The sequence below is a fragment of the Scyliorhinus torazame genome, chromosome 3, assembly GCF_047496885.1.
Source record: "Scyliorhinus torazame isolate Kashiwa2021f chromosome 3, sScyTor2.1, whole genome shotgun sequence".
NCBI lineage: Eukaryota > Metazoa > Chordata > Chondrichthyes > Carcharhiniformes > Scyliorhinidae > Scyliorhinus > Scyliorhinus torazame.
The window spans coordinates 106,901,680-106,928,880 of NC_092709.1; the positions used below are offsets into that span (position 1 = coordinate 106,901,680).

Sequence of the window (27,201 nt, forward strand, 5' to 3'; positions counted from 1 at the left end):
AGTGACTGGGACTCACTTAGTGCTAGGGGCATGGATGGGGTAGTTTGTATGGAGCATCCAGGAGGGCTTCTTGAAAAAGTATGTAGATAGTCCAACTAGGGAGGGGGCCGTAATGGGCCTGGTATTAGGGAATGAGCCCAGCCAGGTGGTCAATGTTTCAGTGGGGAACAGTTCGGGAACAGTGACCACAATTCAGTAAGCTTCAAGGTACTCCTGGATAAAGATAAGTGTAGTCCTCAGGTGAAGGTGCTAAATTGGGGGAAGGCTAATTGCAACAAAATTAGGCAAGAACTGAAGAATGTAGATTGGGGGCAGATGTTGGAGGGCAAATCAACATCTGGCATGTGGGAGGCTTTCAAGTGTAAGTTGATAGGAATTCGGGCTCGGCACGTTCCTGTAAGGATGAAGGAAAAGTATGGCAAGTTTCGGGAACCTTGGACAATGAGAGATATTGTGAGCCTTGTCAAAAAGAAAAAGGAAGCATTTATCAAGGCGAGGAAGCTGGGAACACACGATGCAAGTATGGAAAACAAGGAAAGTAGAAAGAAACTTAAGCAAGGAGTCAGGAGGGCGAAAAGGTGTCATGAAAAAACATTGGCCAGCAGGATTAAGGAAAATCCCAAGGCTTTTATACATATGTAAAGAGCAAGAGGGTAGCGAGAGAGAGGGTTGGCCCACTCAAAGACAGGGGAGGGAATCTGTGCATGGAGCCAGAGGAACTGGGAAAGGTATTAAATGAGTACTTTGCGTTAGTATTCACCAAAGGGAAGGTCTTGGTTGATGATGAGTCTGGGGAAGGGTGTGTAGATAGTTTGGGTCACGTTGAGATCAAAAAGGAAGAGGTATTGGGGGTCTTGAAAAATATTAAGGTAGACAAGTCTCCAGGACCTGATGTGATATACCCCAGAATACTGAGAGAGGCAAGGGAAGAAATTGCTGGGGCCTTGAGAGAAATCTTTGTATCCTCACTGGCTACAAGGGAGCGCCCAGAAGACTGGAGAATAGCCAATGTTGTTCCTTTGCTTAAGAAGGGTACCAAGGATAATCCAGGTAATTACAGGTCGGTGAGCCTTACGTCAGTGGTAGGGAAATTATTGGAGAGGATTCTTCAAGACAGGATTTACTCCCATTTGGAAATCAGTGGATGTATTAGTGAGAGGCAACATGGTTTTGTGAAGGGGAGGTCGTGTCTCACTAACTTGATCGAGTTTTTAGAGGAAGTGATGATTTTGATTGATGAGGGTAGTGCAGTGGATGGAGTCTACATGGACTTCAGTAAGGCCTTTGACTAGGTCCCTCATGGCAGACTGGTACAGAAGGTGAAGCCGCACGGGATCAGAGGTGAGCTGGCAAGATGGATACAGAAATGACTTGGTCATAGACAGAGGGTAGCAGTGGAAGGGTGCATTTCTGAATGGAGGACTGTGACGCGTGACATTCCTCAGGAATCAGTGCTGGGACCTACACTGTTTGTAATATACATAAATGATTTGGAGGAAAATGTAACTGGTTTGATTAGTAAGTTTGCGGACGACAAAGGTTGATGGAATTGCAGATAGCGATGAGGACCGCCAGAGGATACAGCAGGATATAGATCAGTTGGAGACTTAGGCGGAGAGATGGCAGCTGGAGTTTAATCTGGACAAATGGGAGGTAATGCGGACTTCCGGTGACGGCGGGCGGGAGGCAGCCGCACACTGGAGAGCTCCCGCTCGGGAATAGAAATTTCAGGGTTTTAACACCCTGTCCCACGGGCAATGGAAGCTGGAAAAGCTGTAAGCAGGCACAGGGAGGAGAAATGTCCAAGCTTGGGAAAAAAACGTGAAAAAGGGGGTTAATGAAAGTCCGCCGGCGAGTGGAAAAGTCAGCGCAGGAACTGTAAGGAAAGCGGAAGCTGGAGCACCAGGGGAGGCCGCATCGCTCACAGCAGAAGAAATGACCAAAGTGATGGTTGGGGAACTTGAAAAACAGTTCACAAAGCACATGGAAACGATGAAGAAAGAGATGGGGGCGGTATTGAAAGATCTGGTGGAGGAGGCGATTGCCCCGGTGAGGGCGGCGGTATCAAGCGCAGAGGCGGAGGTGCGGAGCAAGGTGAGACACTGAAGGAAGTGGAAGAGGTATTATCGCAGCACAGTGATCAACTCACCTCGATGGGGAAGGAGTTGCGGAAGGTGACAGAGACCAACAAGGGTCTGCGAGCCAAATGGAAGACCTGGAAAACAGATCCAGGCGGCAGAATCTGAGGATCGTGGGTTTGCCCGAAGGGGTGGAAGGCCCGAGGCCGACGGAGTATTTTGCCACGATGTTGGCGGAGCTATTGGGGGAGGGGGACGAACCCTCTCGATACGAACTGGATCGGGCCATCGATCGTGGAGGCCTATACCAAAGACGAGTGAGCTGCCAAGAGTAGTAACTGTGTGTTTCCGTAGGTACAGCGTGAAAGAGAAGGTCCTGTGCTGGGCAAAGCAGAAGCGGGTGGTGCAGTGGGCTGGAGCTGGTATACGCATATACCAGGACTTTACGGTGGAGCTGGCGAGGAGGCGGGCTGCCTTCAGCTGGGTGAAGGTAGCACTGTACATCAGCAAGGTGCAGTGCGGCGTAGTATATCCAGCTAAGTTGAGGGAGACCTACAAATCCAAGGACTTTTATTTTGTGACGGAGGAAGAGTTTGCGAAGGCAGAAGGACTGTGGCAGAATTGAGAAATGGGACTGAGAGCGGCTCGTGTACCGATGTAGCCTCATGTAACTTTATTTTAGCACTGCGTGTTGGTGTATGTATTAAATGAGTTGACGCTGTATATTTGGACAAGGGAAGAGATGGGACTTTCATTTGCAATGATGGTTCTTTGGGGCTTGGGTGTTAATGCTGGGGTTGTGTGCTAAAGGGGATTTCTTGGTTTTCCTGGGACCGGGCAAGGGGGAAGGAGACCCGGGCAGGGGCCTCCACGCTGGCCGGTTTAAGCCGGCCAGTGAACGGGAGTGAGGTGGGGGGAGGGGCTGCGGCCATTGGAGCCTCAAAGATCAGGTTTCGGTGAGTCTAGCTGGGGTGAAAAGTTGGGGGAAGGAACCCAGGTTGGGGGAGGAGTTTACTTGAGGAAGTGGAGGGGAGGAGTCTGGGAGGGGGGGTGGTGTCTACAATTCATGGGTGCCATTCACAGTACTCTTTCGGGGATTGGATGGCATTGAATATTAGGGGGGGGTGTTGGGAGGTTGGACTATATATGTCAAAGGTGACCGGGGCAATTCCGGATTCCTTTTTCTTTTTTCCTCCTTGGGAGGTTTAGTTTTATTTGATGCTTATATTGTCATGCAGGCCGTTATCTGGTGGGTGGTTGGAGGATGGGATCGTTGTTGTTGGTGGGGGATTGACATTGTATTCGTTACTGTTTACTGTTTGTTGGTGGGGTGTAAAGTTTGAAGAAAATGTGAAAATGGAGAATAAAAATATATATTTTTAAAATGGGGGTAATGCATTTTGGAAGGTCGAATACAGATGGGAAATATACAGTAAATGGCAGAACCCTTAAGAGTATTGATAGGCAGAGGGATCTGGGTGTACAGGTACATAGGTCACTGAAAGTGACAACACAGGTGGAGAAGGTAGTCAAGAAGGCATTTGGCATGCTTGCCTTCATCGGCCAGGGCATTGAGTTTAGAAACTGGTACGTCATGTTGCAATTTTACAGAACCTTAGTTAGGCCGCACTTGGAATAGTGTTCAATTCTGGTTGCCACACTACCAGAAGGATGTGGAAGCTTTGGAGAAGGTACAGAAAAGATTTACCAGGATGTTGCCTGGTATGGAGGGCATTAGCTATGAGGAGGGGTTGGAGAAACTTGGTTTGTTCTCACTGGAATGACTGAGGTTGAGGGGCGACCTGATAAAAGTCTACAAGATTATGAGGGGCATAGACAGAGTGGATAGTCTGAAGCTTTTTCCCAGGGTGGAATAATCAATTATTAGGGGGCATAGGTTTAAGGTGCGAGGGGCGAGGTTTAAAGGAGATGTACGAAGCAAGTTTTTTTACACAGAGGGTGGTGGGAGCTGGAACTCGCTGCCAGGGGAGACAGTGGAAGCAGATGCGATAATGAGTTTTAAGGGGCGTCTTGACAAATATGTGAATAGGATGGGAATAGAGGGATATGGTCCCTGGAATGGTAGGTTTTAGTTCAGATGTAGCATGATCGGTGCAGGCTTTGAGGGCCGAAGGGCCTGTTCTTGTGCTGTAATCTTCTTTGTTCTAGACGTGATAGAGTGAGTTAATACAAACTCACTGGCACAGTTCTAAAGTGTCTGCAAGAACAGAGGGACCATGGGGTTCATGTGCATTGATCTTTGAAGATGACAGGACAAACAGAGCATGGCTAGCAAAGCATATGGATCTTGGCTTAATAAATAGAACTACGGAGTACAAAAGCAGGCAAATTATGCTGACCCTTTATAAAGCTCTGGTTAGGTCACAAGTAAGTCTGCAGTTAATTTTGGTCACCATATTTTAGGACGGATGTGTGGGTACTTGAGAGGATGCAGAGAAGAGTTAGCAGAATGGTTCCAGGGAGGGAGGAATTTTAGCTACTTTTTAGCTCGAGAGGTTGAGGTTGTTCTCATTGGAGCAAAGGAAATTGAGGAGAGATTTAGTAGATTTACAAGATTGACAAGTTTGGAGAAGGTAGATGAGGAAGAACTGTTCCTAGTAGCTGATGATGCAAGGACTAAAGGAATGCATTTGGCAAGAGAAGCAGGCGAATGAGAGATATTCTTTTTACGCAGCAAGTGGTAAAGACCTTGAACTCACTGACTCAAAGAGTGGTGGAAGCAATTAATAATTGGGTGGGCACTTGAAGGAAATTAACTTGCAGGGCCACGAGGATAGGGCGGGAGAATGGGACTGATTGGATTGCTTCATGGAGAGCTGGCATGGATTTAATAGGCCAAATGGCCTCCTTCTGTGCCGTAAATGATTCAATGACTCTGGATGATATTTCAAAGTTGACACCCAGACCATAAATATGAAGTGAAAACTTTTCATTCCAAATAAAGTGTTTACGAATAAATGTTAAATGAAATGAGAACCACCTCAATGAAACTTGATTTCCTTACCAACATTCCGTACTTGCTCGGATATATCAGCTCTGATGTCAGAGAGATCCCACATGGCAAGAAAAGAATCCAAGCAGGAGCCTTCCTCAGCTTCCTGTACGTATGGCTTGTAGGAAAAGCTATAATGATGACCAATCGCGGCAAAGAACATTTCAATACAAATCACAAAATCCTGGGGAAAATACAGAAAAGCATCTGGTGAATCAACTTTGTTATTGGTTATGCAATTCCTCATTCTAGCTAGTTTCCACACTTTAATCACATACATTTAGATCATAAGAAAGAGAAACAATAGGCCATACAGCCCCTCGAGCTTTCTCTGCAGTTCAACAAGGTAATATCTAATCTTTAACTTGACTTTCATGCTATATCATCATTTTCATCGATTTCCTGAGATCAAAACTCTATCATTCTTCATCTTGAATATACTCAACAACTGAGCATCCAATAGTCTTTTGTGGGGTTGAGAATTCCAAGATCCACAACCCACGAGTGAAGAGAAATTTTACTAAAACAATCCTAAATAGCCAACACCTCTTATCCTGAACCTATGATACTCGTTCTAGATTTTCCAGCCCCTCAATATCTACCCTATCACACCCTCTCATAAATATACATAGCGGTGTCATCTCATTCTTCTAAACTCCATACAGTATAAGCCCATTCTTTTCAATCTTTCCTTGTAGACAACCCTGTTATTCCTGGAATCAATCCAGTGAACCACTGTTGGAACCCTCTAAAAAAAGAATTCTTCCTTGGGTATGAAGACCAAAACTCCTGGTGTGGTCTCACAGATCTTTGTACATTTGCAGCAATGTGTCCTTCATCCTACACTCTAAATTCCTTGTAATGAAGGCCATTGGCCTTCCTAATTGCCTGCTGTACCTGCATGCCTCATCCCTGGAACCATTATTATAAATCTCTTCTGTGCTCTCTCTCTCTCTCTCTCTCGAGGCCCCTCAACTCCTAGGGCAGCATGGTAGCACAATGGTTAGTACTGTTGCTCACAGCTCCAGGGTCCCAAGTTCGATTCCCAGCTTGGGTCACTGTCTGTGTGAAGTCTGCACATTCTCCCTATGTCTGCGTGGGTTTCCTCCGGGTGCTCTGGTTTCCTCCCACAAGTCCCGAAAGACGTGCTGTTAGGTGAATTGGATATTCTGAAAAGGTGCTGGAATGTGGCGACTAGGGCTTTTCACAGTAACTTACTTCATTGCAGTGTTAATGTAAGCCTACTTGTGACACAAATAAAGATGTTAACTCACTCTTCAAGTACTGTAAAAAAACACCAAATCTCTCTGAACATTTAACAATTTTCACTATTTAAAAATGTTTCCCCCCCCCCGCCACATTATATTCCATTTGCCAACTTCTAACCTATTATCTGTATTCTTTTGCAGATTCTTTGTGTTCACATACCCAAGTAAATTACACTTGATCCCTTCATCTAAGTTGTTAATATAGGTTTTATGTGGCTGTGGCCCTAGCAGTGCTTCTTGGGGCACTCAACCAGTAACATCGTTTATAACCTAACAACAGTTTAGGAAGGTTGGGGTCCTTCAGACCACATAGATTTATAATAATGGTTCCAGGGATGAGGCATTTTAGTTACTCTCCATTTTCTGCCATTAACCAATCCTCTATCCAACCCTATTAAACCTAATCTTGTGCAACCTTTCGTGTGTCACCTTATCAAATGCCTTTTGAAAATCCAAACACGCAGCATCTCTTTGTCACCCTGCTAGCTACATCCTCAGAAAGCTCCAAGACTAATGGAAACAATTTCCATCTAACTGTGTGCAACTACATATATTTAGCTGCATGCAATTAAAAGGATATGCTGAAAGGGTTAGGCAATGTGGTGGGAGGATCTCTTGCAGCAAAACTGCCGGCAAAGACAAGCTGGGCTTAATGGCCAGTTTCTGTGCTGCAGTTTCTGAATAATCATATATCCACTCCAGGACTGACTACCTTAAATTGCAAAATTTATTGTGCTTTTCCTTGATTATTATTGCAATTCATGTCACTGCTTAGTCTTCGGTGAAATCTGTTGCCAGCTAAGGAATACTTGCCAAGGAAATCCATTTTCATTACCCCCAAATAGATTCCACTGACATGGAGTGGGGGCTGGACAAATACCTTGCCCTCTTTTACCTTCCCTAACCAGAAAACCTTTCAGTTGTACAAACTGGGCACAATTCAGTTTATATTCCATTTTCTAATTCCCGACATGGAGTTATGATAGAGAACGCCCGTTCCCAACTGGAATTTTAGGCCAGTGTTTTGCATTCCTTATAAACAGTGCATCCTCTGACTCACCATGTAGCACCATTATTCAGTATTTATATTTGTCACTTATTGTCTATTCAACAATATCCCTCCTTTTTTTAAAAACAACTTCCCAGCTAATTTCCTAATGAGGACCATATGGTTACCTCCAACTCAGTTTAAGCTCACCATCTGTTTTGCAGAACCTAATTAAATACCTTTAACAATCGACATTTATGCCATTCTCTGATCCTCATTTATGTGCCATGTCAATGCTACTAATCAGCTTTACAAGGTTAGATATAACTTATCTTTCACAAAACCCTGCTGACTATCTCTCTTTACTTATTCCCCCCACCCCCAAGACCTCACTTATCTGGTTTATTCTCGCAATATCTGATGTTAAATTAATTCAAAGTTACTTGTCCCTCTTTTCTGATATCTTCAAATCCCCCAACACTATCAGAAAATTTAACTAGCTTTGGAAGATTGCAACTAATGTAGAAGGTGTGTCCGATTACCTTCTCTCCCTTGGCTTTATAGCATAGATATCTACCAAGACAGTAAAGCTAGTGAGCAAAGTTTCCATTTTGGAGATACTTCTTTTGGACATTTTTCACTGTTTGCAAAGCTGCCAAATGCTAGTACGTATATATTCATTTCTACGGCTTTGAAAAATTACTTCTGAAGACCAGGGATGAAACGGATTTAAAAAAAAGAAATCTGCAAGGAATACAAGTTTTCAGATATATTACAGTGGATGTGTAATTGCTAAATTTACCTGTAGACCAGTAGCGACAGCTTCTACACTTTCCCAATCCCATGTGCGTTTCTCAGAAATTACACCAACTTTCACAAGTAGTGCAATCAAAGCAGCTTGCCTGGAATGAATTGACAAATAAAATTTTGTTATGGAACAATGAATTCAAGCACAGCCTTTTAATTAACTAGATGTTTTGGAATAATGAGGTCAAGCACAGCCTTTTTATTAACTACATTTTGCATAAAGCATTCAATAGTTAGAAGTTAGCAGGTTTTGGTATTTGTTGGAAATTATAGCATTCTTATTTATCAAAATATAAAAGTCATAACATAATTCTAAATGTTTTTCCAACCATGCCTAAACAGTCGGTAACATGAGAAAAATATTTTAAAAAAAAATTAAAAACATAACTTAACTTTAAACTTACCAGAAAGATACAAATACAACCAGTTTCACACAGAGAAACTTGCCCACTGGTTGGATAGGGTTCAATTCATTTCGCAGCACTTTATAAAACAGCACAAGGCAATACATGGCAAACTACAAAAACAAAGCAAAACTGAATCCCAAAGACAGGAGAAATAAACAATTTGCAATTACATAGTGTCATTAATAAAGAAAAAATATAACTGAATGTGAATACAATTTTGAATGAATAAGAAAGTGTTTTAAATTGTTTTTAAATTTCATTTTTAAATATAAAGTATAGCCGTTCTTCTGCATCCAATGCACATGCTTTGATTTACATTGTTGGTACAAATAAGAAAATTTTCTGAAGATTTGTAATAGTGTTAGCTTTCTTCAAAGAACAAAACAATACTTATTTTTAAAAGGGTGATCAAATAAAAATACCCTATACTTGATGATCCTTATGCGACATAAATACCAGATTCAAGTTAAAAACATATTTTCTTGGCGAGGGATAACAGGTACAATTGATTTCATAACTACAAATGTAAGAATGTGTAAATTCCCTGCAGCAAACATAATTGGAGTGGTTATTATAATCTCAGTTGTCAATATAGGGAAGGTGTGAAAAGAGAATTCAGCCAAATATCACGGAACATCTAATGTTAAATTTAAGACCAACACCGCAGATAAATCGGCTCAAAATATTGATTCAAATGCAACAAACAAATAACATAAAAACTTATATATTTTATAGTAAGACTTACTAGTTGTGAAAGATTGTTAATTATAACCAAGTACGTCCAAGCATTTTTGAAGCTGAAATTACCCTCATCATAAACTCCAACAAGTTCGCAGATTCTTTGGGAGAAGGAAAAATATATTTTACAACATCCACCAATTAGTGCTTTGTGTGCCATTTGATAACATACTTGTTTGCCGACCCAAGCTTGAATGCAGAAATGCTAAAGTGTAGCTCATAAAATGATATTTCTGTTTCTTCCAGAGTGCCCTGCTGAATCCTTCTCTGGGTACTGCCTTGAATTATCTGAACCATTTGGTTTATATACTTGTCATAACTGGGAAATTCCAACTTTCAGACTGTGAATGCCCATTTTGTTTGAAAGAAATTGATGATATTGAACAGACTTATTGCTCTATTGCTGGATTCACTTCAAAAAGCCCCAGTTGAAATGCCAATTGTTCATCAACACTTAATTGCCTCCTGCCATCATCTCCCAAATCTTAGTAGCTCTTGCCAAGAAGAAGAAGCTATTGTAGAAATCCCATCCCACTGTATCATACTTTCTGTTGGTTAATCATGGAACTCATATAAAGTGAACTCTCTGTCTCCCATGTTGAATCTCTAACATGGAAAGGCTGTGTGGTGGTGGTGGTTTTTGGGATGGGGGGGGGGGGGCTTTGAGTGCACTTGGAGAAGGGAACACAAAAGATGGTCAGAGTAAATTTATTTGCATCAGATATGTGTGCTTCCTTCAGTCCAGTCTTGTAGTCAAAGAATGGCCAGATTTTTTCACCCTAGTTTAGAAGTCCTCCACAGTGGTGGGAAAGAACAACCTGATTTAATTGCCATTTAGCTATTAAGTGGCTCAGGTTGTGGTTTCTGTCCCCATCTGGGAGGAAATTCCACCTGTGAGAACTACCAGCCAATTAGAGGACACAGTGGCTTCTGCTGGGACTGCAGCCAGTCTTCTCTCAGCTTCCTCTTCTTCAAGGAAAACAGTCCCAAATTCTCCAATCTATCTCCAAAACTGAAATTCCTCATCCCTGGAACCATTCACAGGAATCTTTTTTGCACCGTCCCCAATGCTTTCGCACGCTTCCTAAAGTCATTGCTTTTGTATGCTATGCCCTATTTTTAAAAAAAAAGTTTCCAATTAAGGGGCAATTTAGTGTGGCCAATCCACCTACCCTACACATTTTTGGGTTGTAGGGGTGAGACCCACGCAGACATGGGGAGAACGTGCAAACTCCACACGTAGTGACCCAGGATCGAATCCGGGTCCTTGGAGCTGTGAGGCAGCAATGCTAACCACTGCACCACCCTGCTGCCCCTTCCTATGCCCTATTGATAAAGCCTAGGCTACTGTATGCTTTATTAATTACACTTTCAACCTGTCCAGCCACCTTCAATCGTGTCTGCACATATACACCCTGGTCCCTCTGCCCCATATCCACTTTAGAGCTGCACCCTTTATTTTATATTGCCTCCTCATTTCACTCGTCACAAAGTCCTCAGCCTCTGCCCTGTTTTTCTAACCATGGTGATGTTTATCCAATCCAGTGGTTAGACCCAATATAAAATCTGAAAATGCTGGAGAAACATTGAAATGGTGAAGTTGAGACACCCAGCAACAGTGCTGCTGATTGTCAGAGGGAAGTTTGTTGGGCCTCTTTGGTTCAAAATAATCATTGCCTGGCATTCTGTCATGCTAAGCCTGGATGTTGACAATGTCTTATCAATTACATTTATTAAGGTTTGTTAATATCAATGACATTGTTACGGGAAACAGGGAATGGGTATTTGAATACATGTAGAGGATAGATGGGACACTGGGTGCGAGTGAGAAGTGTTGACACTGAACAAAGTCAATAAACTCTCCTAACAAGGAAAAGCTCTGTGTTCACCATCCGGTGTGGATCCTGTTAACATTGGTAGCAGACAATGGTTGGTCTAAAGGTGAAGATCGGAAACTAAGACACTTTTTCAGACAGATGATTATAGAGAAATGGCTGAAACCAAGTGTAAAGTATCAAGATATGATTGTCCACCTTTATTCTGTGAAGCTGAACCGAATGACCAATAGGAGAATGAAGTGGATATATGGACACAGATTACATCCTTATCGAAGGAAAAGTAAAGTATGGCCTTGGTACTTCTATTTCCCACCAGAACAGGATTAGGCACATAAGAGTTTTCGGAGCCAGAGGCTCATCATTTAGAAAATCTCTTAAAATTTCTGGACGAAGTTTATAAGAAAGGTGATCTGTGAAATGCATTTGAGGCATGGTCAGATTTTGATAAACGTAGGATGGTTGGTTATTCCATAGAATGGAATTTAACAGATTATATAACAGATTGCAGAAATTCTATTTGGGCATCCCTTAGCAGTGCTTGGTTTCAAATTTTGGGATTGTGCTGAAGTACTGAACATGGATAGGCTCCTGGTCTTGACAAGATTCTCAAATAGATACCCATTTGAAACAGATGTATGAAGCTTTAATAAAGAATCTGTGGAAACATTCATTCCCAGTCACTTTCATAGCAACAATGGAACACTCAGCGGTAACACAAAAGATGCAGGATTCAATACTGGCAGCACTGAGACCGTTTTGAAATGGGGTGCATCAATACAAAAGAAACACAGACAATAACAAAATGAGGATACAGTCCCTTTTCTAATAAACAACAGGAATTGGGTAGCTATGGCAGACGAATTAACCCCAGGAATAACCAAACAATGGTAATCAGATGCTTGACAAATATCATTACAAGATAAATGATCTGAAACTGAATAACAGGGTTTTTGAAATGATACATAACAAGGTTTGGAGATAATAACACGTGAAAGTCACGGAACAGTGATGATTCCATGTAAAATAGCACGGGTAGGGTAGCATAGTGGTGCAGTGGTTAGCACTGCTGCCTACGGCGCTGAGGACCCGGGTTCGGTCCTGCCCCAGGGTCACTGTCGATGTGGAGTTTGCTCATTCTCCCAGTGTCTGCATGGGTTTCACCCCCACAATCCCAAATTATGCAGGTTAGGTGGATTGGCCACGCTAAATTGCCCCTTAATTGGGAAAAATAATTGAGTACTCTAAATTTATAATTAAAAAAATAGCCAGGGTAAACCATTTTATCAGGACAGATGTAGTATACTGTGAAATACCCTTAGTGTTGAGTTGGCTAGCTATGGAAAAGGCTCAAATTAAATTGTTTTTGAGAAAACTGTTGATTTACAATTTACACATTCGGGACTTTATTGTATCCGCTCAACAAGGCCTAACATTTCTTTTTAAAAAAAATAAATTTAGAATACCCAATTATTTTTTTCCAATTAAGGGGCAATTTAGCGTGGCCAATCCACCTACCCTGCACATCTTTGGGTTGTAGGGTGAAACCCACGCAAACACGAGGTGAATGTGCAAACTCCACACAGACAGTGACCCGGGAAGGTGTTGCTAACTTTTGGTTGGTACAATTGGCTCTGTTTTATAACCTTTGCTCTCGAGTCGCCAGGTCTTTATGATACCGCCACGAGGTTCAAGCCCAAGTAATGATCAATAACTCAATACACCGATTAGTAAGATTCAAATCAAAGCACATTTATTATACACAGTAATCGCTACTCATGCACAAATTCTACGTCTAAGCTACTTCTATAACTAACAGGCCTATACTTAGCTTCGGACTGGTCCACCAGGTCAGGGGAACAAATGGCCCTTCGTCCGGGTTCTGAGTCTGCGGGATTCGAAGTTGGTACGGATTGGTAGCCAGGAGCTCCTATCTCGTAGCGAGCGTTGACTTAAGACTTACTGGATCTCGGCGGCAGTTGAACCGGTCACGGTCAAGGTTGGTTCGCGTTGATGGGTGACCCGGTCAAGAAGAGCGATTTGAACTTGGGGGCTTAACTTTATAGTCCCCAGGGGCTTCCCGCCTTTCGGGGCGGACCCTGTACCTGGTTCTAGGTGATTGGACTTCGTTCCAATCGCTTCGTTCGATTTCCCCAATACTGGAGCGGTTCCCTGATCGATGGGCGGTCTTGAGGTGTCCGTTAACCTCTTTTGTGTTGGCTCCTACTGGAGCCGGGGAGTCTGGCTTAGCTTTGTTTGTCCCAAATGTTGCGATTGTTCCCGGGGATTGCTTATTAGCATGTAGATGGCTGCTACATTATTATGCAGATGGCTGCTTGTATCGATGCTGTCTGGGCTTTTGCAGAGTTTAATACACAGTAAACTTGCACCTGCTGGTTTCTGCCTGTGTTGGCTGAATTTCCCTTCAGCCTTTGCTGTTCTCCATTTTAAATCGGGAGTTGGCCAACTCAGGTGGCTACAAAGGTCTAACATTTCTCATCACAGCATTAAAGAAAGTGTCAGTGGCATCGGGGGTCAGAGTTTAAAGGGTAAAATGCAAATTGTTTTCAAACTACATCAGCAGTTTGCCACCCATCTGGTCTACTAAAAATCTATCAAAGAATGCAGGATAATGGAAGATGAATATACCAATCTAATAAAAGAGATCAATGAAAAGTGCAATCACATGCAAAAAAAAAAAAGGAGGACACAATCACGGCCTATAGTAAGTCTCCCATTAGCAAAAGACTTTAATGAAATTGTAGCAATGGACGCGAAGGTATAGGGCAAGGACAAAAACATTCTTGGCAACCAGATTCAGTCTGTCAGCAGTAATATGTAGTAAAGACAAGATAATGGAAAATGGATGGGAACTGGACAGGAAGCACCAGTGAATTTCTGAACTGATAATGTGGGGAGAATTTGTCAACAATAAATTTAAAAGTGTGTGTGAAAATGTGAACATCACCGTGATGAGCGCAGTAGCGCAAAGCCCCTTTAATAATGGAGTTTGGAAAGAAATCATGCAGTAGTTGATGAAATGCTTCACAAATTCTTAGCTGACCAATTGAGTTCTAAGCAGACACCTGCCCTGGTTTGCGGAGTTCATGCGAAGGGGGCAGCACGGTAGCACAGTAGTTAGCACAGTTGCTTCACAGCTCCAGGATCCCAGGTTCGATTCCCGGCTTCGGTCATTGTCTGTGCGGAGTCTGCACGTTCTCCCCATGTTTGCGTGGGATTCCTCCGGGTGCTCCGGTTTCCTCCCACATTCCAAAGATGTGCAGGTTAGGTGGATTGGCAATGCTAAATTATCCTTAGTGTCCAACAAAGGTGAGGAGGGGTTACGGGGTTATAGGGATAAGGTGGAGATGTGGGCTTAAGTGGGGTGCTCTTTCCAAGGATTGGTGCAGACCCGAAGGGCCAAATGGCCTTCTTCTGCACTGTAAATTCTATGATTCTATGATAAGAACTCACTTCAGGCAAGTTCTTCGTAATGGTTGGGGGCTACAGTCCCTATCAATTACATTATGGGAGGAATCCCAAAATACCTTTGGTAATGTAAGGTCTTCCTCTGGCCATGGAAGGTACTATGATTAGTTAAACTTTTTCTGAGCATTTGAATGCTCTGCATGCAGGGAGTAAGGCATTTATCAAATCTGAGATTTCAGAGAAGGTGTGGCGAGCCTTATTGCACTGTAAAAGGCCATCTGAAATCAATTTTAATCCAGGGAACATGGTATATTACAAAACAGAAATAGAATGGACTGGGTAAGGTGGTTTAGGGAGTGATGGAAAAGCAGTAATTTTGTGACATTGCAATCAAATGGTTAATGTATATTCCTCGAGGCTAATTAGCACCAATTATTCATTTATTAAATCTGAATAGGTAACAGAAATTGGAGAGGCTCCATGTAGTTCACATACACATGTCAGACCATTACAAGAAGCAGGTTATGCCAGATAAAGGGATGGCTGAATATGAACAAAATTATGCTGAAGTGCAAGATAAAGCTAGTTATCCCAAAGGACAACTACCCAAAGTGGCACGAGAGTAACGTTTATGGTACAAACTTTATGGTAGGAGCCAGTGAATGGAGGGATACCATCCAGACAGCAGGAAAAGCCACCAGCAAATAAAACACCAGCTGAATGCACAAGATGAGGGACAAAAGAATAAGACCCATGGATTGGTAAAATATGGTAGAGATGTGGAGGCCAAAAAAGTGTTCTGGATGTGGACCAGGAAGTATTCATGGCCCTAGTAAAAAGATTACAGCCTTGAGAAAAAGACTCAAGTCTTAAGTTAAGATAAGTTGATAAAGGATGAGAAATAAAAAATAAAGTTGGCAAGAATTAGGTGTGTGCACTGAAATAGCATACAGGGGACAGCCAGTGTTACCACACAGGTGGATATGCACAGAAAAGGTACTTCCTGATGGCACATATACTGCTGAAGCGAGATTGTGGCTTGGGGTTTTGAAGAAAGATTTGGTGATCAAGCATGTTGCATTGTGAGAAATTTCAAATGTAAGTGCTTGTGAAACCATCTGAAGAAGCTGATGATTTGGACGAGACTGTGGAAAGTGTGTTTATAGGTTGAATAATGCATCAAGAGTATGGTATTTCTTAGTTAGATCCAGCAATTGGTATCACAAGGAGAAACTAGTAGGCATCTTTCTAACACACTTTGATGATTTTCTGTGGGGAGGTTCTGCAGAATTTGAGCAATGGGCGATAGACAAAATAAGAAGGAAGTCAGGCTTCAGGGACTTCAAATATATAGGGTTAGACATTAAGCAGAATAAGTCAGGAGTGAATCCACACTCTCACTCATAAAATGTTAATCGCATCCCCAGAAATCAGGGCAGGTCGTCATAGAAAGAGGATCTTGCATCCGAAGAAGAAACAGATCAATTCAGAAGTTTGATTGGACAGTTGAACTGGTTGTGCACTCAGACCAGACCCGATACCAGTTATGACATATTGGAACCAAGTACTATAATCAAACATGCTATAATTGAGAAAGTAAAACAGTAAAGAAATTAAATCTGGAGAAATGCGCACTAGGTTTCCATCCTTGGATGATCCAAAAGAAATTAGGTTAGTTTGTCAATTTTCCAGATGGATATCCTAACACAGCAGGATTTATTTATATTCCTGGTGGGAAAGTATAAAAAATGTCCACTAGTCTGGGAAGAAAATAAAAAGAGCAGTTAAAAGCAGCTTAACTGATGAGGCACTGGCGTTAGCAGAAGCAATAAATATAGGGTTTAGATTTTTAAAATTATCCATTCCTGGGATGTGGGCATCGCTAGCTCAGCCAACACTTGTTGCCCATTCTTAATTGCCTCCTTGAACCGCTGAAGTCTACCTGGTGTAGGTACACCCACATTGCTGTGGGCTAAGGAATTCTAGAATTTTGACCCAGTGACAAGTGAAGGAACGGCGATATATTTCCAAGCCAGGATGCGGAGTGGCTTGGAGGGGAACTTCCAGGAGTTGGTGTTTCCATGTGTCTGCTGCACTTGACCTTTTAGTTGGCATCAATCATTGGTTTGGAACGTGTTGTCTAAGGAGTCTTGACAGATGGTATACATGGCTGCCACTATGTGCCGGTGATGAACAGAGGACATGTTTGTGGATGGATGACAATCAAGGAGGCTGCTTTGTCCTGGATAGAGTCAAGCTGTTGAATATTTTGGACCTGCACTCACCAGGCAAATGGAGCGTATTCCACATCACATTCCAGACATATGCCTTGTAGATGATGGACAAGCTTTGGGGAGCCAAAAGGCAAGTTACCCACAAGATTTCCAGCCTCTGACCTGTTCTTGTACCACAGTATTTATATGGCTAGTCCAGTTCAGTTTCTGATCAATGGCAACCTACAGGATGTGGATATTGGAGGATTCAGTCGTGGTAATGCTATTGAAGTCAAGACATGGTGGCTAGACTTTCTCTTGTTGGAGATGGTCATTTCCTGGCACTCCAAGCTGGATGGATATTGTCCAGGTGTTGCTGCATTTTGACATGGGCTGCTTCAGTATCCAAGGAGTCACAAATGGGGCTGAACATTTCACTATCATCAGCGAACATCCGCACCAATGTGATTGGCTTTGAATACCCACAACCATCATCCTTTGTGCTCGCTCCACCTCCAACTAGCAGAGTTTCCTCTCGATTCTCATGGACTTCAGTTTTGCTAGGGTTCCTTGACGCTTGGTCAAATGCTGCCTTGATGTCAGGGGTCGTCACTCTCACCTCACCTTTGGAGTTCAGCACTTTTGTCCATGTATGGACCAAGGCTGTAAATGATGTCATGAACGGAGTGATCCTGGCAGAATGCAAACGGAGTGTCAGTGGGCAATTTCTTGCGAAGCTAGTGCTGCTTGATAGCAATGTTGATGATCCCTTCCACCACTCGAGAGTAGACTGATGGAGCAGTAATTGGCTGGATTGGATTTGTCTTGTTTTGTGTGCACAAGACATACCTAGGCAATTTTCTACATTTCTGGGTAGATGCCAGTATTGGAACAGCTTGGCTAGGGGCATGGCAAATTCTTCAAGTCTTCAGGTTATTTCAGAAGTATTGTCAGGGTCCATAGCTTTTGTAGTATACAGTGCCTTCAGCCATTTCTTGATATCATGTGGAGTGAATCGAATTGACTGAAGACTGGCATCTATGAAGCTGGGGAGCTCCAGAGGAGGCAGCAATGAATCACCCACTTGACATTTCTGGCTGAAGATTGCAGCAAATTCTTCAGCCTGGTCTTTTACACTGATGTGCTGGGCTCCCCATCATGGAGGACGGGGATATTTGTGAGTTGTTTCATTGTCCACCACCATTCACGACTGGATGTGGAAGGACTGCAGAGCTTAGATCTGATCCATTGGTTGTGGAATCATTTAGCTCTGCCTATCACTTGCTTCTTGGTATGTAAGTAGCCCTGAGTTGTAGTTTCACCAGGTTGACACCTCTATTTTAGTTATGCCTGGTGCTGTTCATGGCAGGCCTTGCTGCACTCATCATTGAACCAGGGTTGATCCCCTGGTTTGGTGGCAATGGTAGAGTGCACGATATTCCGGGTTGCGGAAAGCAGAAACAGACCATTGAGTTGGTGTGGTAGTATGCATTAGGGGTCATGTGGGACTGTGCAGCCGTGATGCTATTGGCTGACAGATCCCGGGTCCTGGTTGGCTGTTGATCTCTAGCTCCGCCCTGAAGGCGGAGTATAAGAACCTGGGCTTCTCCCCGCAGCTCCAGTCTGTTGCTGAACTGCTGGGAACAAGTCACGCTTAATAAAGCCTCATCGACTTCATCTCTATTCGTCTCTCTCGTAAGTCATTGTGCGCTACAATTTATTAAGCGTGCTTAAAGGACTACGGAGCTCAGGATCGCCCCGGAATGCCTGCGGATCAACCCCCACGCAGTGAATGCGGCAGCAGTTTTTAAACACTGGCAGGCTTGTTTCGAAGGCTACCTCCGAACGGCCCCCGGCCGGATCACAGAAGACCAGAAACTACAGGTCCTGCACTCAAGGGTAAGCCCGGAAATTTACCCCCTCATAGAAGACGCAGAGGATTTCCCGACGGCGCTCGCAGCACTAAAGAGCGTCTACGCTCGCCCGGTGAACCAGGTCTACGCACGCTACCAACTCGCAACGAGACAGCAAAGTCCCGGAGAATCGCTAGAGGAGTTCTACGCCGCGCTGCTAATTTTGGGACGGAGCTGCGGCTGCCCGCCGGTAAACGCGACGGAACACACGGACATGTTAATTCGCGATGCGTTTGTGGCAGGTATGAACTCTCCCCAAATCCGCCAAAGACTTAGAAAAAGAGTCACTAGGACTCTGAGGCACGGGCCATTGCAGCTTCCCTAGATGTGGCCTCGCAAAACGCCCGCGCCTACGGCCCCGACCGCGCGACAGCCCCTTGGGCTCAGTGGACCCCCGTCGCGACAAACCCCCTTTCCCCCCCCTCCCTCACAGGCTTGCGCGGTTAAGACGCCAGACCATCCCGGGGGGGCCCGCTGCTATTTCTGCGGGCAGGCGAAACACCCCCGGCAGCGCTGCCCGGCCCGCGCAGCAACTTGCAAGAGCTGCGGGAAAAAGGGCCATTTCGCGGCTGTGTGCCGGTCCCGGGGGGTCGCCGCTGTCCCCGGAGAAGAAAGAGTCCAGCGCATCCCATACGCTCCCCAACCCCCCCAGCGCCCCATGTGCGACCCGCGGGCGCCGCCATTTTGGGTCCCGGCCACCACGAGGGGAGGATGGGCGCCGCCATCTTGTGACCCCCCAGCCGTGTGCGATGCATGGGGGTGGCCATTTTGTCCACCCCGACCACGTGTGATCCGTGGGGGCGGCCATCTTGTCCACCCCCGGCCGCGTGCGATTCATGGATGCCGCCATCTTAGATGACAACAAAGGACCCCAGCATCGACGGCTCCACGGGGTCCGAAGAAGACGCTGAGACACCACGACCACATCTGGCCTCGGTGACGCTGGTTCAAGCACGGCCCCGGACGCTCCAGACGACGACAACAACGGTGCTGATCAACGGACACGAGACACCTTGCCTGATCGACTCCGGGAGCACCGAAGGCTTCATCCACCCCGACACGGTAAGACGCTGTTTTTTGACCATCCGTCCCAGTACGCAAAAGATTTCCCTAGCTGCAGGATCCCACTCCGTAGAGATCAAAGGGTTCTGCATAGTGACCCTAACGGTGCAAGGAAGGGAGTTTAAAAACTACAGGCTCTACGTCCTTCCCCAACTCTGCGCACCCACATTACTGGGATAAGATTTCCAGTGCAATTTGCAGAGCCTAACGTTTCAATTCGGCGGCCCAATACCCCCACTCACTATCTGCGGCCTCGCAACCCTCAAAGTTGAACCACCATCCTTGTTTGCAAACCTCACCCCGGATTGCAAACCCGTCGCCACTAGGAGCAGACGGTACAGCGCCCAGGATCGGACATTTATCCAGTCCGAAGTCCAGCGGTTGCTGAAGGAAGGTATAATCCAGGCCAGCAATAGTCCCTGGAGAGCACAGGTGGTAGTAGTAAAGACCAGGGAGAAGCAAAGGATGGTCATAGACTATAGCCAGACCATCAACAGGTACACACAGCTAGATGCGTACCCTCTCCCCCGCATATCCGACATGGTAAATCGGATTGCCCAATATAAGGTCTTCTCCACCGTGGACCTCAAGTCCGCCTATCACCAGCTCTCCATCCGCCCAAGTGACCGCAGGTACACAGCCTTCGAGGCAGATGGGCGACTATATCACTTCCTAAGGGTCCCATTTGGCGTCACAAACGGGGTCTCGGTCTTCCAACGGGAGATGGACCGAATGGTTGATCAACACTGGTTACAGGCCACGTTCCCGTATCTCGACAACGTAACCATCTGCGGCCACGATCAGCAGGACCACGACGCCAACCTCCAAAAATTCCTCCAGACCGCAAACGCCTTGAACCTCACATACAACGAGGACAAGTGCGTGTTTAGCACAAACCGGTTGGCCATCCTGGGATACGTAGTGCGCAATGGGATAATAGGCCCCGACCCCGAACGCATGTGCCCCCTTATGGAATTCCCCCTCCCCCACTGCTCCAAAGCCCCAAAGCCCTGAAACGATGCCTGGGTTTTTTTTCATATTACGCCCAGTGGGTCCCCCAGTATGCAGACAAGGCCCGCCCACTAATACAGACTACTACCTTCCCCCCGTCGACAGAGGCTCGCCAGGCCTTCAGCCGCATCAAAGCGGATATCGCAAAGGCCACGATGCGCGCCATCGACGAGTCCCTCCCCTTCCAGGTCGAGAGCGACGCCTCCGATGTAGCTCTAGGGGCCACCCTTAACCAAGCGGGCAGACCCGTGGCCTTCTTCTCCCGAACCCTCCACGCCTCAGAAATCCGCCACTCTTCAGTGGAAAAGGAAGCCCAAGCCATAGTGGAAGCTGTGCGACATTGGAGGCATTACCTGGCCGGCAGGAGATTCACTCTCCTCACTGACCAACGGTCGGTAGCTTTCATGTTCGATAATGCACAGCGGGGCAAAATTAAAAATGACAAGATCTTAAGGTGGAGGATCGAGCTCTCCACCTTCAACTACGAGATCTTGTACCGTCCCGGAAAGCTGAACGAGCCGTCCGATGCCCTATCCCGCGGCACATGTGCCAACGCACAAATAGACCGTCTCCAAACCCTCCACGAGGACCTCTGCCACCCGGGGGTCACTCGGTTCTGCCATTTTATAAAGTCCCGCAACCTCCCCTACTCCGTGGAGGAGGTCCGTACTGTCACCAAGAACTGCCACATCTGCGCTGAGTGCAAACCGCATTTTTTCAGGCCAGATAGAGCGCACCTGATCAAGGCTTCCCGCCCCTTTGAACGCCTCAGTCTGGATTTCAAAGGGCCCCTCCCCTCCACCGATCGCAACACATACTTCCTGAACGTGGTGGACGAGTACTCCAGTTTCCCTTTCGCCATCCCCTGCCCCGACATGACAGCGGCCAGTTATTAAAGCCCTTAGCACTATATTCACACTGTTCGGTTGCCCCGCATATATCCATAGCGACAGGGGGTCCTCCTTTATGAGTGACGAGCTGCGCCAGTTCCTGCTCAGCAAGGGCATAGCCTCGAGCAGGACGACCAGCTACAATCCCCGGGGGAACGGGCAAGTAGAGAGGGAGAATGGCACGGTCTGGAAGACCGTCCTACTGGCCCTACGGTCCAGGGATCTCCCTGTTTCACGGTGGCAGGAGGTCCTCCCGGACGCTCTCCACTTCATCCGGTCGCTGCTGTGTACCACCACTAACCAAACGCCTCATGAGTGCCTCCTTGTCTTCCCCAGGAAGTCCTCCTCCGGAACGTCGCTGCCGACCTGGCTGGCGGCCCCAGGACCCATCCTGCTCCGGAAACATGTGCGGGCGCACAAGTCGGACCCGTTGGTCGAGAGGGTTCATCTCCTCCACGTGAACCCGCAGTACGCCTACGTGGCGTACCCCGACGGCTGACAGGACACGGTCTCCCTGCGAGACCTGGCGCCCGCCGGCAACACGCACACCCCCCCCCGACACCGATCACCCCCTCCCTGCCACCGGCGCACCCCGCGACCGCCCCCTTCCCGGGAGGATCGGTCCTCCTCCCATGTCCGACCAGGAGTGAAACAGAAGCAGACACCGAAAAGCTCCCGGAGACGACAACGCGGGAACAAGCACCTGCACCACCACCGGGGCTGAGGCGATCAACAAGGAAGACCAGACCGCCCGCTCGACTCGTGGCATCGGTGTAACACAAGAATGTTGTGGACTTTAACGAGAATGTTCTTTTTCCTCTAACGAATATTGTAAATAGTTCACAAACCCTGTACATAGCCCAATGTAGGGCAAAGTGTAGAGCATTGAAAGGACATGCCAAAAATTTTCTCCTCCCAGGACCAGCCTTGTAAACCCCTACCACCATGCGAAGCACCACCCCACCGGGTTCATTTTTAACAAGGGGTGAATGTGGTAGTATGCATTAGGAGTCATGTGGGACTGTGCAGCCGTGATGCTATTGGCTGACAGATCCCGGGTCCTGGTTGGCTGTTGATCTCTAGCCCCGCCCTGAAGGCGGAGTATAAGAACCTGGGCTTCTCCCCGCAGCTCCAGTCTGTTGCTGAACTGCTGGGAACAAGTCACGCTTAATAAAGCCTCATCGACTTCATCTCTATTCGTCTCTCTCGTAAGTCATTGTGCGCTACAGTTGGATGATCAGCCATGATTATAATGAATGGCGGAGCAGGCTCAAAAGGCCGAATGGCCTCCTCCTGCTCTTATTTTCTGTGTTTCTATGAGGTTATAGATTATGGTTGAGTACAATTCACTGCTGCTGATAACCCATAGCGCCTCATGGTTGCCCAATCTCGAGCTGCCAGATCTAAATCTCCCTCATTCAGCACAGTGATAGTACCACACAACAACGATGGATGGTATCCTCAATGTGAAGATGGGACTTGGTCTCCACAAAGATTGTGTAGCGGTAACTCCTACTGATACGGTCATAGACAGCGTGATCTGTGACAGGCAGATCAGTGAGGATGAAGTCAAATATGTTTTTCCTCTTGTTGGTTCCCTCACCACCTGCCAAGGACCAAGTCTTGGTGCTGTCCTTTAGGGCTCGGCCAGCCCGGTCAGTAATGGTGCTACCGAGCCACTCTTGGTAATGAATATTGAAGTCCCCCACCCAGATTACATTCTGTGCCCTTGCTGCCCTCAGTGGTATTCAACAAGGCGTACTGACTCATCAGCTGAGGGGGTGGGGTACATGTTAATCAGCAGGAAGCTTCCTTGCCCATGTTTGACTTAGTGCCATGAGAGGTCATGGCCTGGAGTTGATGTTAAGGACAACTCCTTCCCGCTGCATACCACTGTGCCACTACCTCCACTTGTCTAGCCTGCGGTGGGGCAGGTCATACCCAGGGATAGTGATGGGGGTGTCTAGAATATTATGTGTACGGTATGATTCTGTGAGTATGATTGTGTTGGACTATTGCTTGACTAGTCTATGAGACAGTGCTCCCAATATTGGTACAAGCGCCTAGATGTTACTACAGAGGACTGTGTCGGGTCGACAGGGCTGAGTTTGCCGTTGTCATTTGAGGTGCTTAGGTGGTCAGTCTGGTTTAATTCCTTTTTGACTTTCGAGCAATTTTGACTTGTCTAATTGGAGGAATTAGAAGCAAATCCTATATAAGGGACAATGTGAAAAAAATGTGTCCACAGAATGCTACGTGGTAACCATTCTCTTGGTAACATTCTCTTAGGGAGAATGTTTATTTGACAAAGTGTGCCACTGAAAAAAGGCTGAGGATTCACCTTGCTAGCATAAAGGAAATGTTGGAAGGAAGAGGAATTTCCAAAATAAAATACGTGTATGCATATCACGAATTGTCAGACTGTTGTGCTGGAAAGGGATGCCTTGTGTTACAAAGCTGTTGGAATTGTCTAAAGATGTAACTAGAACAGTTACACTCGCGGATCGACTTTTCCGTGGTGGGGAAGGCTTTGCTGGCTGGGGTTAAGGGGTCAGAATACTCGGCAATTGCAGTGTCAGATCATGCTCCGCATTGGGTGGATATGGTGCTGGAGAAGGGGGTAGCGCAGAGGCCGGGGTTGAAATTAGATGTGGGACTTTTGGGGGGCCAAGTGTTCTGTGACAAAATTGAAAAGGTAATTGAGGAATATGTAGGTTTCAACTGTACGGGTGAGGTGTCAAAGACAGTTGTCTGGGAAGCTCTAAAGACGGTGGTGAAGGGTGAGGTGATCTTGTTTAAGGCCAGGGTGGACAAAGAGGAGAAGTTGGAGCGGCAGAGGGTAATAGGTGAGATGTTGGAGGTAGATAGGAGTTATGCAGAAGATGGGGATCCAGCAAAGTTGGAAAAGAGGAAGGAACTACAGGCGAGCTTTGACCGACTATCTACCAGGAAGGCGGTGCGCCAACTGAGACGAGCAAGGGGTGCAGTTTATGAGCATAGAGATAATCTTTGGAGGGAGGCAGCGATATGGGAAATTGTTCAGGTGAGGGACAGGGCAGTGAGGTTGGTGGTGGCTCCTGATCTGATTAACAAGGTCTTTGAGGAATTCGCTGAGAGGTTGTACAGGTCAGAGCCCCTGGGGTAGGCCGGGAGATGCAGGAATTTCTAGATGGGTTGGAGTACCCGAGGTTAGGGGAAGGGGACAGGGCTACATTAGAAGGAGCAATAATGGAGCAGGAGATAAAAGATGCGATTGGGAGGATGCAGTCGGGGAAGGTGGCAGTGCCAGGTGGGTTTCCGGTGGGATATTATAAAAAATTCAAGGATAAGCTGGCACCCCTGATGGTGGGGATGTTTGAAGAGGCGATAGGGAAGGGGGTGATGCCACAAACTTTGGGGCAGGCATCGATTTCCCTGTTGCTTAAAAAAGATAAGGACCCGACGGAGTGTGGGTCGTATAGGCCCATATCACTTTTAAACGTGGACGCAAAAGTATTGGCGAAGGTACTGGCGGGTAGGCTGGAGGAGTGCCTCCCGAAGGTGATAGGTGAAGATCAGACGGGATTTGTGAGAGGGAGGCAGCTCTTTTCAAACGTTAGACGGTATGGAACGTGGTTATGGCACCAGCGGAGGGGAAGGAAACAGAGGTGGTTGTGGCATTAGACGCTGAGAAGGTGTTTGACCAGGTAGAATGGGGGTACTTGATGGCAGTTCTGGAGCAGTTTGGGATTGGACCAAGATTTGTGGACTGGGAAAAGCTACTATATAAGGAGCCGAGGACGAGTGTCCGCGCAAATAACATCAGCTCGAGATACCTTTCTCTCCACCGTGGGACTAGGCAGGGATGTCTATGTCGCCCCTGCTGTTTGCACTCACGATTGAGCCATTGGCCATCGCATTAAGAAGTTCGGAGGTATGGAAAGGAATAGTGCGGGGTGGGATAGAGCACAGGGTGTCCTTACTTGCCGATGACTTGTTATTATATGTGTCGGAACCGAGTGTGTCGATAGGGGGAATATTGGAGCTGCTTAGAGTGTTTGGGTCTTTCTCGGGGTACAAACTAAATCTAAACAGGAGTGAGTATTTAGTGGTGTCTCGGCCGGGGGTGGGGGCAGTGGGTGGGTGGGGTGGGGGGGGGGGGCTGCCATTCCGTAGGGCAGGGGCTCACTTTAGATACTTGGGGGTGCAGGTTGCCCGGGCTCTGCTGGTACAACATTTCTAGTTTGGTGGGAGAGTGAAAGCTGATCTGGCAAGATGGGATGATCTCCCTCTGTCATTGGCGGGTCGGATACAGGCAGTTAAAATGAACGTGTTGCCGTGATTTCTGTTTATTTTCCAATGCCTGCCGATTTTCCTGCTAAAGCCATTTTTCTGAGAGATTGAAGGAATGATTACTTTTTTCATATGGGGAGGGAAGGTGGCCATAGTTAGAAAGGTGCTACTACAGAGAGGAAGGCAGGCAGGGGGTTTGGGTCTTCCGAACCTGATGTATTATTACTGGGTGGCTAATGTGGAGAAGGTGCAGAGCTGGGTCAGAGGGGTTGATTCCCAGTGGGTCAGAATGGAGAAGAGTTTGTGCAGGGGGTCGGGATGGAGGGCACTAGCAACAGCGCCGCTCCCGATGGCTCCGGGGAAATACTCAGGGAGTCCGGTAATAATAGCTTCATTGAGAATTTGGAGGCAGTTTCGACAACACTTTGGGTTGGGGGCAGGGTCAAGGGAAATGCTGATTCAGGGAACCTCAGATTTGAGCCAGGGCGATGGGATGGAAATTTTCAGAAATGGGAGGAGAAGGGGATTAAGACACTAAAAGTTTTGTTTCTTAGGGGTCGGTTTGCAGGATTGAAGGAACTGGAAGCGAAGTATGGGCTGGAGCAGGGGGAAACGTTTAGATACATGCAGGTTCGGGATTTTGCCAGAAAGGAGATACAGAGCTTCCCGGTGGAGCCGGCCTCCACATTGCTGGAGGAGGTGCTAACGACAGGGGGGCTGGAGATGGGGGTAGTGTCGACAGTTTACGGAGCTATTATGGAAGAGGAGAAGGCACTACTGGAAGGGATCAAAGCAAAGTGGGAGGAAGAGTTGGGAGAGGATATGTAGATGGGGTTCTGGGGGGAGGAGCTCTGGAAAGTGAACGCCTCGTGTGCGAGGTTGGGGCTGATACAGCTGAAGGTGGTATACAGAGCACACCTCATGAGGGCGAGGATGAGCCGATTCTTTGAAGGAGTGGAAGATGTGTGTGAATGTTGCGGGGGGGGGGGGGGGGGGGGGGGGGGCGGCGGCGGCTAATCATGTTCATGTTTTTATCCTGTCCAAAGATGGAGGATTACTGGAAGGAGGTTTTTAGGGTAATCTCTAAAGTGGTGCACTTATGGAGGCCATATTCGGGGTGTCGGACCAGCCGGGGTTGGAAACGGGTGCAAAGGCAGATGTTGTAGCCTTCGCCTCGTTGATCGACCGAAGGCAGATCCTGATGGGTTGGAGACCAACCTCTCCACCCTGTGCCCTGGCGTGGCAGGGGCATCTGTTGGAATTCTTGACTCTTTAAC

At 46.5% G+C, this 27,201-nt stretch overlaps 1 protein-coding gene across 1 annotated transcript in view; it reads right to left on the reverse strand.

Moving 5' to 3' along the window:
- Positions 1–27,201, reverse strand: part of tmem184c (transmembrane protein 184C) — a 72,677-nt gene that overhangs the window by 16,382 nt on the left and 29,094 nt on the right. The window contains exons 6-9 of the mRNA XM_072496095.1: positions 9,307–9,400; positions 8,559–8,671; positions 8,150–8,249; positions 5,104–5,275 (exon numbers count right to left, since the gene is read on the reverse strand). Coding sequence (XP_072352196.1) covers positions 5,104–5,275; positions 8,150–8,249; positions 8,559–8,671; positions 9,307–9,400 — 479 coding nt within the window. The remainder of the gene's footprint in view (positions 1–5,103; positions 5,276–8,149; positions 8,250–8,558; positions 8,672–9,306; positions 9,401–27,201) is intronic.